Here is a 12,191-nt window from a genome sequence, read left to right on the forward strand (position 1 = left end):
ATTCGCGTTGTCGCTGCAAGAGAGGACCTGCTGTTCTCAGAGGGCCTATGGCCCAAAGGATAAGGCTCGCACCAGTAATGTGTGAAAGAGCTCCTGTAACTGCTCGGTGACAGTTGTGGAGTTGAGTAGTGGTTGGAGCATTTGTCTGGGAATGGCAGGCCAGGCTGAGTGCTCCATCAGCCTGGATTCACCTTCTTCCTATCACCCGCCGGCCAGGAGAGGACCCCAACCGCAGAGCCACAGGCTGGTTTACACAGTGAACCCTTCGTCTCTTCTCTTGAAGAAGGGTTACCAGCTAGTCAAGAATTCAGTATGTGTAAGGCCTAACAGAAGTCAGGGAAAAGGAGCCATCCTCTGTAATCGAGTTTAGGTCTTTTTTATGGGAATGGAGAGTCCTGCTTTTTCGCTTCAGCTGAAGGCATTAGCTCTGTTTTTTCATCTATCAGTAATCAATAAGCAGATTTAGCAGTGGAGGTCAGAAGCTGACGCTTTCCTAACCACAAGTTGGCACATTAGCCATCTTCCTGCCTGCTTTCCTTTTGACCCTATAGATCTTGCAGTGGATGGGTCAGCGGCAGCTGTGCACACTTGACATCTCAGACTACCTGGGGTGACGCTTTTTCTGAGCTTCTGGATTTTAGGTAGACAAGAAGAAAATGACTTACTGGTTTGGTCTAGAGGCTTCTGCCTAGCTGCAGTGCTACAGGCAGATATGAACTCTCAGGCCAGTCCTGATGAAAACCTACTGAGGCACTTGCAGAAGCAAGTGGTCACTGGATAGAGGCTATTCCTTTCTCAGTTTGGGGTTTTAGTACCACTGGTTTTAGATTCATTGATGGCCTTCTACCTATTGCCATACAGTCTTCGCTTATATCTTCCTTCAGTAGGAAGATAGAGCGGAACACCTGAATAAATAATGAGTATGAAATACCCATTTAAAAAGAGCCAGCAAGCTTTTTTTTTTTGAAAATAAGAACATACTTAAATAATGTGTACAAATCAACTTGTCCATATGATTTGTCTTGTGTTATACAGATAACTAGACAATGAAAACAAGGGAATAATAGAGAAAAGCAAGATTACTGCTGTATTTCTGTGAGTGAAAGAAGCATTCAACAAATAAAATCTCAGAATAAATGTATCTTTTTCTCCCTCATGGAAAAAACAGAGGAAATATGTGAGGGGAAAGATGTGTTTATAGAAAGACTAATCCACGAACAGTACCCAGTTTGCAAAATGATTTTAAAGGAGTAATTTTTCCAGCTAGATAAACTCAACTTTTAGGAAATAATTACATCAATGAACAAAGGAACTGAGTAGATGAGTATATTTAGATAATGTAGCATATAATCATCATTGAAATCTTAACAGAGGAAATGATTCAAGTACATTTCTATGAGAACATCATTTCTCAATTATGGAAAAGATCTAAAAACAACAACAAAATGAAAACAGGTAGCACCCATTCCATTTATCAAGTAGGTGTTTAATGTGCGATCACAAGTGTAACTATTACTATTAGGCCTCTTCCCATTTAACATTGTCTTTAATTATAAGAAAAAGAAGCAAGAAAAAGTAGCATGTTAATGAAGTTCTTGCATAATTTTGAGAGAATTCAGGACTGAAAATAGCACCAAAGAGCTGGGTTTAGAAAATGAAATAGAGGACAGATAAGCCATTTTATGTAGATAACAGTAGTCTAAATTGCTCATACTCAGTAGGTGTGAGGAATCTGGAAAAGTGAAAATCCTGAAAGAAATCTGAAAGTACTGCTTGTCTGTAAAGTAGAACTGGTTGGTAGAATAACATAAGTTCAGGATGAAGCCTGTTGTGATGTTGGCTTGCAAAGGGATCCCGTTCCATGGCAGGGAACACTAGAGCATAATTTCACATTATTTTGAATACAAGTATTACTGTGGTGGTAAGGTTTTTTTGCATGACAGTTCAATACATACTTAGACTTTTCTGTTATATATAGTAATATTCCACACAGTGGTGTTTTTCTTCATCCATGATACGACATACTGACTTTCAGCATACTTTTTATTCTTGAAATATTTGCTTTAGGATATTATGATTATGAAGTAAAAGCTTGTCCTTATCAAAAATGTTGGTTAAAGCAAGTAAAAGCTGCTGCTTATCAGAAATACTATTTTGGACTGAAGACCTGTTTTTTTGTCTGTATTAAAATTAAATGATTCTGTGAGAAGTTCCTACTCATAAAATTTTTCATTTTTTCCAGATTCTCGATACATTCTTCTTCCGGTAGTTTTACATCATCTCCACATGCATTTACAGGAGCAGAAGGACCTTATAATGTGTGCACGTATCCTTAGCAACATATTTTGCCTCATCAAGAAGAACAGCTCAGTGAGTAAACACCATGTCACATCCACAAGGTGTTGAACTTCTTTATGTGGCTCGATGACATTTAATGACACAAACTGGACCTTGACCAAGGGCATTTTAAAGAGATCTCTGTGTAATGATTCTGCATAAATGTCATTTTGATTTCTCATGAGCCTTTTCTTCCCATGCAAGAATATTTTAATTGTAGTGCATAGTGTTGTGTCAAGCTTTGACTGTTTGAGTGTTGTGTTGGACAGAAATAAATGTCCACTTTCTTTTAGAGGCATTTTCTGTTGCGGGCCGTTTAGTCATACGGGGCATGGGGGTGTTATAGGTAAATAGATTGATATGAGTATTGCAAGGGGGGTTGCATTTGGTTGTTGATAAACTTTGTGGCTTATTTCTGATGTTGTGTTTGCAAATTCATCTGTGAAAGCTGCATATGAGAGCTAGCTTAGATAGGTGTATTGCAAATATGAAGATGATGGTAAGTTCTGACAGGCAAAGGGATATAAAGCAATTAAAAACAAATATTGCCTGTAGTTAGTGCAGTACATGCATATCAAGGCCAGCATGCATTACGTTGTAATGCATTAGTGAGAACTGTTTTATGTGTTTCTTCGTTTCATACCACTGTCAGCAATTAAAGTTGCTCCATCAGTGATTTGAATTGGATGCAGCTTGCAACTTTGGTACTGTAACAACATTTTCATTACCATTGTTCCTGGATTAGTATAATACCTCGTGACAAGATGAAGTAATAGATGATAAAGCATAGCTCTGGTTTTAGCTTGGGAGAAAGGCTTACATGTCTGGTCTTAATTTCAGGAGATCTTTCATTTGGAGTCACCAAGCCAGAGATGCACACAATAACAAGAGGATGTCTACATAAAACTCTCTCCAATGTTCAGGATATGCAGTTACTATTTTTAGTAATCTTTGACTCATTAGGAGTTTTAACAACTTGGTGACTTTGATACGATTTTTGAGGATCAGTTCAGAACTTTATCCCTTATATGGTAATCAAGATAATTTAGAGGTTCAGGGAACAAGTGAATTTGCAGTCAGGGAGCTTTGAAAATTAAGGTTGTTGGCCATTCTAATAGTAGGTTCTGCATGAGTCCTCACGGTTGATACAGTTCCTAAATACACTGTATACTGTCTGCCTTCATAAGAGCAAAGTTAACAGTTGTTTGATACTAGATGAAGTGACAGAGAACACGGCCATGACACTAGACTCATCTTGAGCCCCAAACAGGAATTTTGAGTTTTGTTACAAGTCATATGCTTTGGGTGTGTAGGAAGGAAAAAAAAAAAAAAATTCACTCCTACACCTCAATGTCAGCAAAGTTGAATGATCTGTTTGTCAGCTGAGTTTTAGTTTGGTTGTGTGCATTTGATTATGAAGTATTTCTGCAAAGAAATGCCATCTTAAATTGTGGATAAAATCACTCAGATTAAGGTGGTGTTGTCTGCTGCAGTGGAGACGGAAAACATTCTTGAAGCAGAGAAAACATATTTCCATCTAAATTAAAAAGGAAAAGTAACTACAACTTGACTTCAAGTGTTTTCATGCGTGTAATTAAGGTATTCATGGTCTCTTTTGGTGGCGAACACTTTGGTTCCTTTGTACTGATGTTGCGTACAAGCAGTTGTAGGCTTACATAAATGACTAATTTGTTTGTGCTACTCAGCTGATGGGAAGCAATGTAGCTGGTCCTTACTGCTGAAGCAGGTCTTGAAGGTTAAGCACCATCTGTTTGTTTCTGGTGTTAGTTTCAAAGTGTGAAAACAGAATTTTTTCTGGAATTTAAGCCTCTCTTGGCAATTTCCCCAGAAAATAGATGGGCATTACCTATAAAAATCTTGCCTGAAAAGTTCTCGTATATTATTTCCTGCTTTCTTCTAAACTTTAATTGAAAATAGAGCTATGCTTCCATATTCAAGTGATCCCCGTAACTGTCCTCTGTATTTCAGTACAATGTAATTAATTGAAAACTGTTAGAAAAAAAATCAATAGGATTAAACAATATCTTAATTAGAGAATAGTCTTTGTTTCTTAAATCTACCATTCATAGTAAAACTATAATTTGTTTCTAAAATGACATCAAAGGAAATATGCCTGTGGTCATCTTTCTATTTTAAAATCTTAAATGTTTCATTTATTATTTCAGGAAAAATCTGTCCTGGAAGAAATTGATGTGATTGTAAACAGCCTGCTAGATATTCTGTTACGGACCATACTAGAGATCACCAGCCGACCACAACCATCAGGCTCTGCTATGCGCCTCCAGTTTCAAGATGTGACTGTAAGTTTCTTATAATGAAATAGCTCACAGTTGTCACTGGCTGGACTAGTAGATTTGTGACAATATTGTCTTTATATTGTAATTCACAGTGTTAAGATTTTGTGTATAAAACAGAGAATGAGGAGAACAAAGAAAACTTTTCTTTCATTTTAATAATTTTCAGTGGAAATATTAATTTTTTTTCATTAAATTTATTTATAAATTTTGTGATTAAAAAAAAAAAACACCAAAAGATAAAATTTCTTTTGAGATTGTTTCAGGTCAATACGTATTTCATTGTTTCTTCTGTTGACAAATTTAATAGCTTTCTGAAATTCTCTTTAAAGTTTGAGTTCCTGAAAATAGAAGAGTATCAATCTATAACATTTTACTTCCTAAAATGCATACATTTTTACATGATGAAACAGCTCTAAAAATGCCTGCAGAATCTGTGATGTTAACTTATACAAATCCAAATTTATTAATTGAAAGGCATTTTGTTGTTCTCTGGGCTGAGCATTTGAGCTTCATTTCTGTCACATGAAGTAGAGCGCAGAGGATGGATCTAGATTAACAAATGATATTTTGGTCAACCTCCTATAACAACTCATGCAAATTAGAAGGTTGAAATGCAGGCATTTACAGAAAAGCCTGTGATGAGCATTGACAAAACAAAATGAAGTGTTATTTTGCTTTGTTTTCAGCAAGGTTCCCAGTTTGCTTTTGAAGGGCAAATCAGTTCTAACATAGCAAGGGATATGGCCCCTATATGAGGTGAGGGGGTAACATTTTGTGCCGAGAGCATGCTATGCTGTGTGATTTACCATCTCATTATAACTTAATTAATTAATTGCCCAATTTTTACACTGTAACAGTTTTCATTAATGAATAGATGGTTGTTTTTCAAACCAGAATTTCCTCTGAGATCAAACATTTCAAAAGCATTTAATAGCTGTGGAAGAAATGTATTGTTGGCTTTTTTGTCTGTTTTACTTTATCCCACAGAGAACAAACGTTATATGAAGTGTTTTATGGAGCTGACCAAGCTCTGTAATAAGATAACACCATGCTTTAATCACTGTGATTCAGCAGGAGTATACATCTAAGAGTTTGGGGTTATTTTCTTTAAATTGCAAAATTACAAACATATGCCATGTGGCATATCAGGCCATCACAAGAAAATGTAAGCTGAAGTAAGGGTTGTAGTATTAGACTGTTAGTGTAGGAAAGCTCTGAGCTTATTGGTTTCTTCTGAGATACCCACTTGCTTGCAGATTAAGTTTTCATAAAACACCATGACAGCCTAATTATTTCACACCATCAAAAAATTAGACTCTGAAAGTGCTTTCAAGTTGAAAAATTTTCTTTTTATGCATCAGAAAAGCCATGTCATTGTCACCACGGGCTCTCAAAGAATATGTTATGTGGAAGTGACTCACAGCACAGCATAAGGCAATTATATACATTTATGTAGAAACATCATGTAGTATGGGCTTATGGCAACACACGGAGCCAGATTCTTGGAACTATTTGTAGAGCAAGTATGATAAAGTACTCAATGTGAGTACAGCAGTAGAGTCTGTTCCAGTACGTTACCATTATTTCAAGCTGCATATATCATAAAATATTCTTTGTGAGGTGTTATCATGGCAGCACACTGGATAAAATTCTGTCATACTTTTGCATCAGTTTTAGTCTTCCTTGTGGAAGTAGTCCCAAACTCAACTCAATGTGATCTTCTAGGCCCACGTGTCACTGTTTTTATGCACAAAGAAGCAGCATAAAATCAGGCAGCATCAGGCTGTGTGCTGCCATGACTGCACCGTTTCTTTTATCTCAAGTAGTTTTGATAACTTGGTACCATTTCAATTTGCAGTGAAGAATCTTGTTAGATGGTAACCTGCAAGATGGATGTGATGCTTTAAACTGATCTCAAAGACAACATGTCTTCATGGTGTCACTGTTACAGATGTTGCACTAAGAAATGTTGAATTTAATGCAATGGTGAAAGTGAAAGTTCTGCTTTAGGATGTCGGTGATTTAGACCTTTAGATTTCCTTAAGAAAAACTGCATTTGCATATAAAGAGCAGAAAGCAATCCAATTAAAGCAAACCTTTATTGATTTCAGATCTTGGAAGTTCAGTCCTGCAGAACCTAAATGAATTGCAATTTAATTGTGAGCTCCATGTATATTAATAATTGTGCTCATCAAATAAGACAAAAATCTACCTAAGTGAATTGGGTATACTGCTTGGCTTGACTTACGACACTAAAATTGGATCCTAAATGGTTTTTATCAAGGTTGTTATGTGCGTGGAGTTTGCTTTCGTGCAAGATTCGCAAGTTAATCTGTGGCTAACACTGGCAGAAATCTTACAGCATACGTTTTTGTGTTGAGTTCAACAAACGCAGCTGAACGTTCATTGTTATTTTAAAAACCATCTGCCTCTGTAGCTACCTACATTTGAATTAAAAGCTCAAATTTAGAAGTCAGTTAGTAATTAGCTAAAGCTGGTACCCTTTTAAAACTAACCTGTCTGTCAACTATAATAGTACAGCTTTCTAAAATAGATTGTGATTTTTAGTATACTACTATAATTCAAAGTAAATGTGGGAACATAGAAGGAAGGTGACTAGAAAGGACTGCTTAAAATGCTTAAGTAAGTAAGAAGGGAAGTATTCAAAAGGCTCATACTCAGATTTTGTCACTCAAGCTAGCAATCAGGTAAGCTTATGCCCTTATTTATTTACTCCACTTATTTTGGCTAATTAGCCAAATCTCAGTGGTCTCAGATTTTATAACTGGAATAAAAGTCTTCAAAAATTATGCCTATTTAGATGAACCTACATTACACTACATGACGTGATAAAATCGTAGTGAGGCTAGATATAATGAAACTGAAAATATTTTTTAAAAATGATAAAAGACCAAAGTCTTTTTGAAGAGAACCTGATAGGATTGGAAATAAATTTTCAGATATTTACGAGATAGCAGCTGTAACCTTGATGATTATGCCCAGAGCATAAAGATTAAGAGGCTTTGTAGCCTTAGGATATTGTTTTGAGAATGCTATGTTCACTGTAAAAAACAATGGGTTTATAGGGAGGTAATTAATTTGGGATCATTACTTCAGTGTAGAATCTTATTATGGGCAAGGCAATTACTATTTTATCGCCCTGTTGCCAGTGAAAGCCATCACCTCACACACCACCAAACATACAAGGTATAATCACAAGTGAATTAGGCCTTCCAATGTAAAATCCAGAACAGCCACTCCTGTGAAAACATACTCCTTTTTTTAATCTTATTTTCTGTTTTTGAGGAAAGGTGGGGAAAAAAATCATCCCAAAATTTGACTTGACAAACTAATGAAAGACACCATTTGAAAGTACTGTTATCATACCTGTCTGTTCTCCCAGTCTTATTCTCCATTCCTGGTAGATAGAGGCCAGAAGTGTATTTCCTATTTTTTAACAAGCTTGTAAGATTTCAGAATTGTTCTTTTTAAGCACTGGGATGCAATCCAGACCTTTCACTCTTTCCCGTCCTCATCCATTTTGCAGTGGGACCAGATTGATACCATTCAGTGTTTCTTCCCAGTTCAAAAGTGAACAAGCAAACGGGAAAGGGAGAGAGGGAGAACCTATTCCTTCCCATAACGTCTTGTTCGTTTGATCGCTTACTGGAGATACCCAGTGCTGTTCTCCGCTTTTTTGTTCCTGAACCCCATGCTGTTTGAAGGACAGCCTGGTGAATGTGCATCAGTAGGGTCAGTGGGAAATCTGCGTAGCAGTCCAGTAAGTCCCTCAGCTACCCCCTGGAGCGTACCTTTTCTGGAGTCTAGGCCATGGTGAGGTGTGAATCCAGGAGTCGGCACTGTGGGAGAGAGTGGTCTCGCCCCGTTTCTGATCAAAACATTTTCAAAGTTTGTTCAGTCCTATAAAGGAGTTTTCTTTTTGACAAATACTGGTTTTGTGATGAAAAAATGTTTTGAAAAGCTCCCAGCTAACTGCATTAATTTCCTCCCTAAAGGAAAACAATAGCATTCTTCCCAGAGCTGTTGCAAAATATTTTTGTTTATATTTGTTTCAAAACTGAGTTGACTAAGAGGGTTGTAATTTTAGCAATCTAAATAATCTGTTTAAAAACAGATACAAGGGAAATGCATCACAAATCAAAATTTTACTGGTTTAGCCCTTCTGGAACTATTTCAACTAGATTTTGCTAAGCAAGTAAACTGCATTTGGGGAAAAAAAATTCTTTAAACGGGAAGGAAGTTCATAGCTAAGTTAGTGTATTTTCACAAAATATGGAGTCTAAGCCTAATTGTAGATTAATTTCCCTTGCATTTGTTAATTATTTTTAAGTGCTTATAATATGACAGTTTAAGCTCAGAAGACATTATAACCTATAATATTTCTATTCTTGCCTTACCTGAACAGGGGGAATTTGTCTCCTGTTTGTTGTCACTCTTGCGACAAATGACTGATAGACATTATCAACAGCTTCTTGATAGCTTCAACACAAAGGATGATCTGAGGGTAAGTAACAGAATTGTCTTTCCACTTGTTCAGGTCTCTTTATATTTCTCTTTTTGATCTATCTCCCTTTAAGATATTCCTGTGCTTTGATGAAACACTTCAGTATTTACATGCAATCTGTTTTTCAGATTAGCTAACTTTTGCACAAGCTTTCTTGTGTACTCAGGTCCACTCTTACAGTGGGACTAGGATTCTGTTGCTCCTACAATGACAGCAAATAGAATAGGGATGAGGGGGACTATATAATTGCTTTAAAGCCATAGACTTAGTCTCCAAGCCTGTTTTAAAGATGTGTCAATCTAAGGTTAAACAGTTTTCTTTCCTGTCAGGCAGTTGGGGGTTTTTTTTGTTTATTATATTTGTTTATTCACTCATTCATTAAATTATGTATGGCAATGGCAAACATGCAGCTTGAGAAATGCATATCCAACTACCTCTCCATTTTTCTTTACTGTGCAGCAAGTCCATTGGCAGGAGGACCTGTCAGACTTGTAATATCTGTCTGCCCAGTTTGATCATGAGAGACAGTAGCTGCAGAGCTCTTCCAGGGCAGCTTCTACCAATTTAATTGATGGAGTTACTGGGTTCATGGAGATGCAGCATTTTTTTTATTCCTTTTTGGAGGAGGCGGGTGGATTTTTAAAAAAAAAAAAAAAAAAAAAGTTAAGATTTCCTGCATAAAGATATACACTAAGACTTCCATTCTGCTAGACCCTGAAAAACTTATGTAGTACCAAATCTGATACACACAAGAAATATTGAGTAATCACTTCTGTCCATTATTCAACCAGTCATCCTAGACAGGAGAGTACTCATGTCCTACTGTGATAGTATATTTTTAGACATTAGTCTTAAATTACCATTTCATAAACTTAAGTACTGCCTGGAAAAGGGGAGTCTATTCACAGTGCCAATTTCAGATTTCCTTAAATTACTAATAGCTGTTAGAGCTGTTCTGAAGAGAGCATACCGTTCATGAGTGCCTTTTCTTTGTAGTGAGACAGTCATATTGAGCTTGAAAGATAGAAAATTCTACTAAGAAGTTTTCTCTATCATGAATCACTGGAGTATTACCTAGGAGTTATATAGGGTGGACAATTTTTATATTAGTATTACAGCATCTGTTTTCACCCAGCATAGTTACTATCCTTAGGCAATTTTTAGTGTATGTTGTGGAGCCTAGGCATTTTTTACTGAAAAATGTTTGCCTTTTGTTTGAGTTCTGAGCAGGTCTATATTCCTAGGTTTAGATTTTTATATTTCCTAGAAGTTTCGAGCTTCATTTCTGTTTGATGTATCTATGAAATACAGTGTTGGGTTTATTTAGGCTTTCTTGCTTCTAGAACATGAAAAAATCTCTAGAATTAGTACTTGAATGGTGTTTTATTTGACACATTTAAATTCCCCCCACGCACATACCCTACTATTATACAGAGACATATGGAAAGCAGCTGTAGCCAGTGCCATCAGCTATCAAAATAGAGGTCTTAAGAACTCAAATCCAGAGTTTATATTTCCATTCAGATCTCATCAAATCAGCATCAGCTCCACCAGTGATTCAGTGGCAGTAGGTTGATCATAATTAATGCAGCATTCCTTCTTTTCTGAAACTTAAATAATATATTGGGTTTTTTCCCTCACTTGGAAATCTAAAATATCACTGAAATGTGTATGACTGAGAGCAAGAGGGAAAGATGAGAGCTAGTGTCTGAGGCTGACACTGCCATTAATCATGAGGTGATTGTGTATGACTTAAGCTATCTAAACCATCTTGCCACTTACCTTTGTATTTTTCTGCTTTGTTTGCCAAGTGGAACTTCCTTGGTATTTTATACTGCTTTAAGATATGCTTCTTAGGAAATGACATCAGTATGAGTAAATGAAGATTCAGAAGGTATAAATATGTGTGATAACATTTTTTTGTGTGTGTGTGTCTGAGATGCTTTTAGAGGCTGAACTAGTAGCCATAGTTAATCTTGTGACTAGTATGTACTTTGGGATTTAAGCTTTGGTGGTAACTACCATCAGCTTGCTGCATTTTTTTAATCCTCTTTTTGCCCCCAGGTCAGTGATGTCAAAGTGGATTGGGTCTTCCCTAAGCCACATTACAAGTTACAAATTTGATACGGGGTTTGCAAGGGACTTTTCCGAGTGTAACCCAGGCCTTTGAATTGCTGTCTGCTGTGTTTTTTTGCTTTGACTACCTCTGTCTATAATTAACAATCTATACTGAACAGTTAGGCACTGATATCATAAGGTGTTTCTTCTTTCTTCCAGACTAATTCTCAAGGTGACTATGTCAAGTGCTTTCTAATCACAGTATAGCAAAGTGGAGTCTTTGAAGGAATGACATGTACACATTTTTATATGACAAGCATCTGAGTGATGCTTTAAACAAGTGGTTTTTTATGGAATTATTTCCTCTATTTTGTAAATATATTCAGTTTAAGTAATTGTCATGGTGACTATTTTTATTTTAGTCAGTTCTTTGAGAGAGTCAGGTGTTTTCCACACAAAGCAGAACATAGAAAAAGCATTTTATATTTGAAAATATGCAAATGAAATAAGAAAGAAATGATAGGGGATTCATGGCTGAGTGGTGGCACCAGAGACTATACTTCACTCACTTTTTGAAACATTAAATTTAATGAGGCAGTAATTTTAAGTGCTTCCTTTTATCTTTCAATATTATTTTAAAGATATGCTTCTTTTGCTTACCACAAAATACCATCATCTTCTAGTAAATATATTTTATAGCAATTTATAGAACAGAGGCGCCCTTGTAGGCGGATATTTGCTGCCACAAAAAAGCTCAGATATAAGTCATGATAAAAGGTAACAGTGGAAGTTATAAGTAGGAGGAGAGAAGTGGGACAGTGAATGAGAAAAACAGTATATGTTAGCACAATGCAGCTTTGACCACAGCAAGGTAGTTTGGGTTAATGTGTGTGGGTTTTTTAATGAATAGATTAAAAAAACAAACAGATAAGCACCCACCAGAAGGACTAGTT

General features: G+C 36.3%; 1 protein-coding gene across 4 annotated transcripts in view; it reads left to right on the forward strand.

Moving 5' to 3' along the window:
• The window catches only part of DOCK4 (dedicator of cytokinesis 4), a 253,381-nt gene that overhangs the window by 177,740 nt on the left and 63,450 nt on the right, over positions 1-12,191 (forward strand). For all 4 annotated transcript variants that reach the window (XM_069802123.1, XM_069802125.1, XM_069802124.1 and 1 more), the window contains exons 24-26: positions 2,243-2,370; positions 4,524-4,658; positions 9,082-9,180. In XM_069802123.1, coding sequence (XP_069658224.1) covers positions 2,243-2,370; positions 4,524-4,658; positions 9,082-9,180 — 362 coding nt within the window. The remainder of the gene's footprint in view (positions 1-2,242; positions 2,371-4,523; positions 4,659-9,081; positions 9,181-12,191) is intronic.

The sequence above is a fragment of the Haliaeetus albicilla genome, chromosome 14 (assembly GCF_947461875.1).
Source record: "Haliaeetus albicilla chromosome 14, bHalAlb1.1, whole genome shotgun sequence".
In the NCBI taxonomy this organism is placed as follows: domain Eukaryota; kingdom Metazoa; phylum Chordata; class Aves; order Accipitriformes; family Accipitridae; genus Haliaeetus; species Haliaeetus albicilla.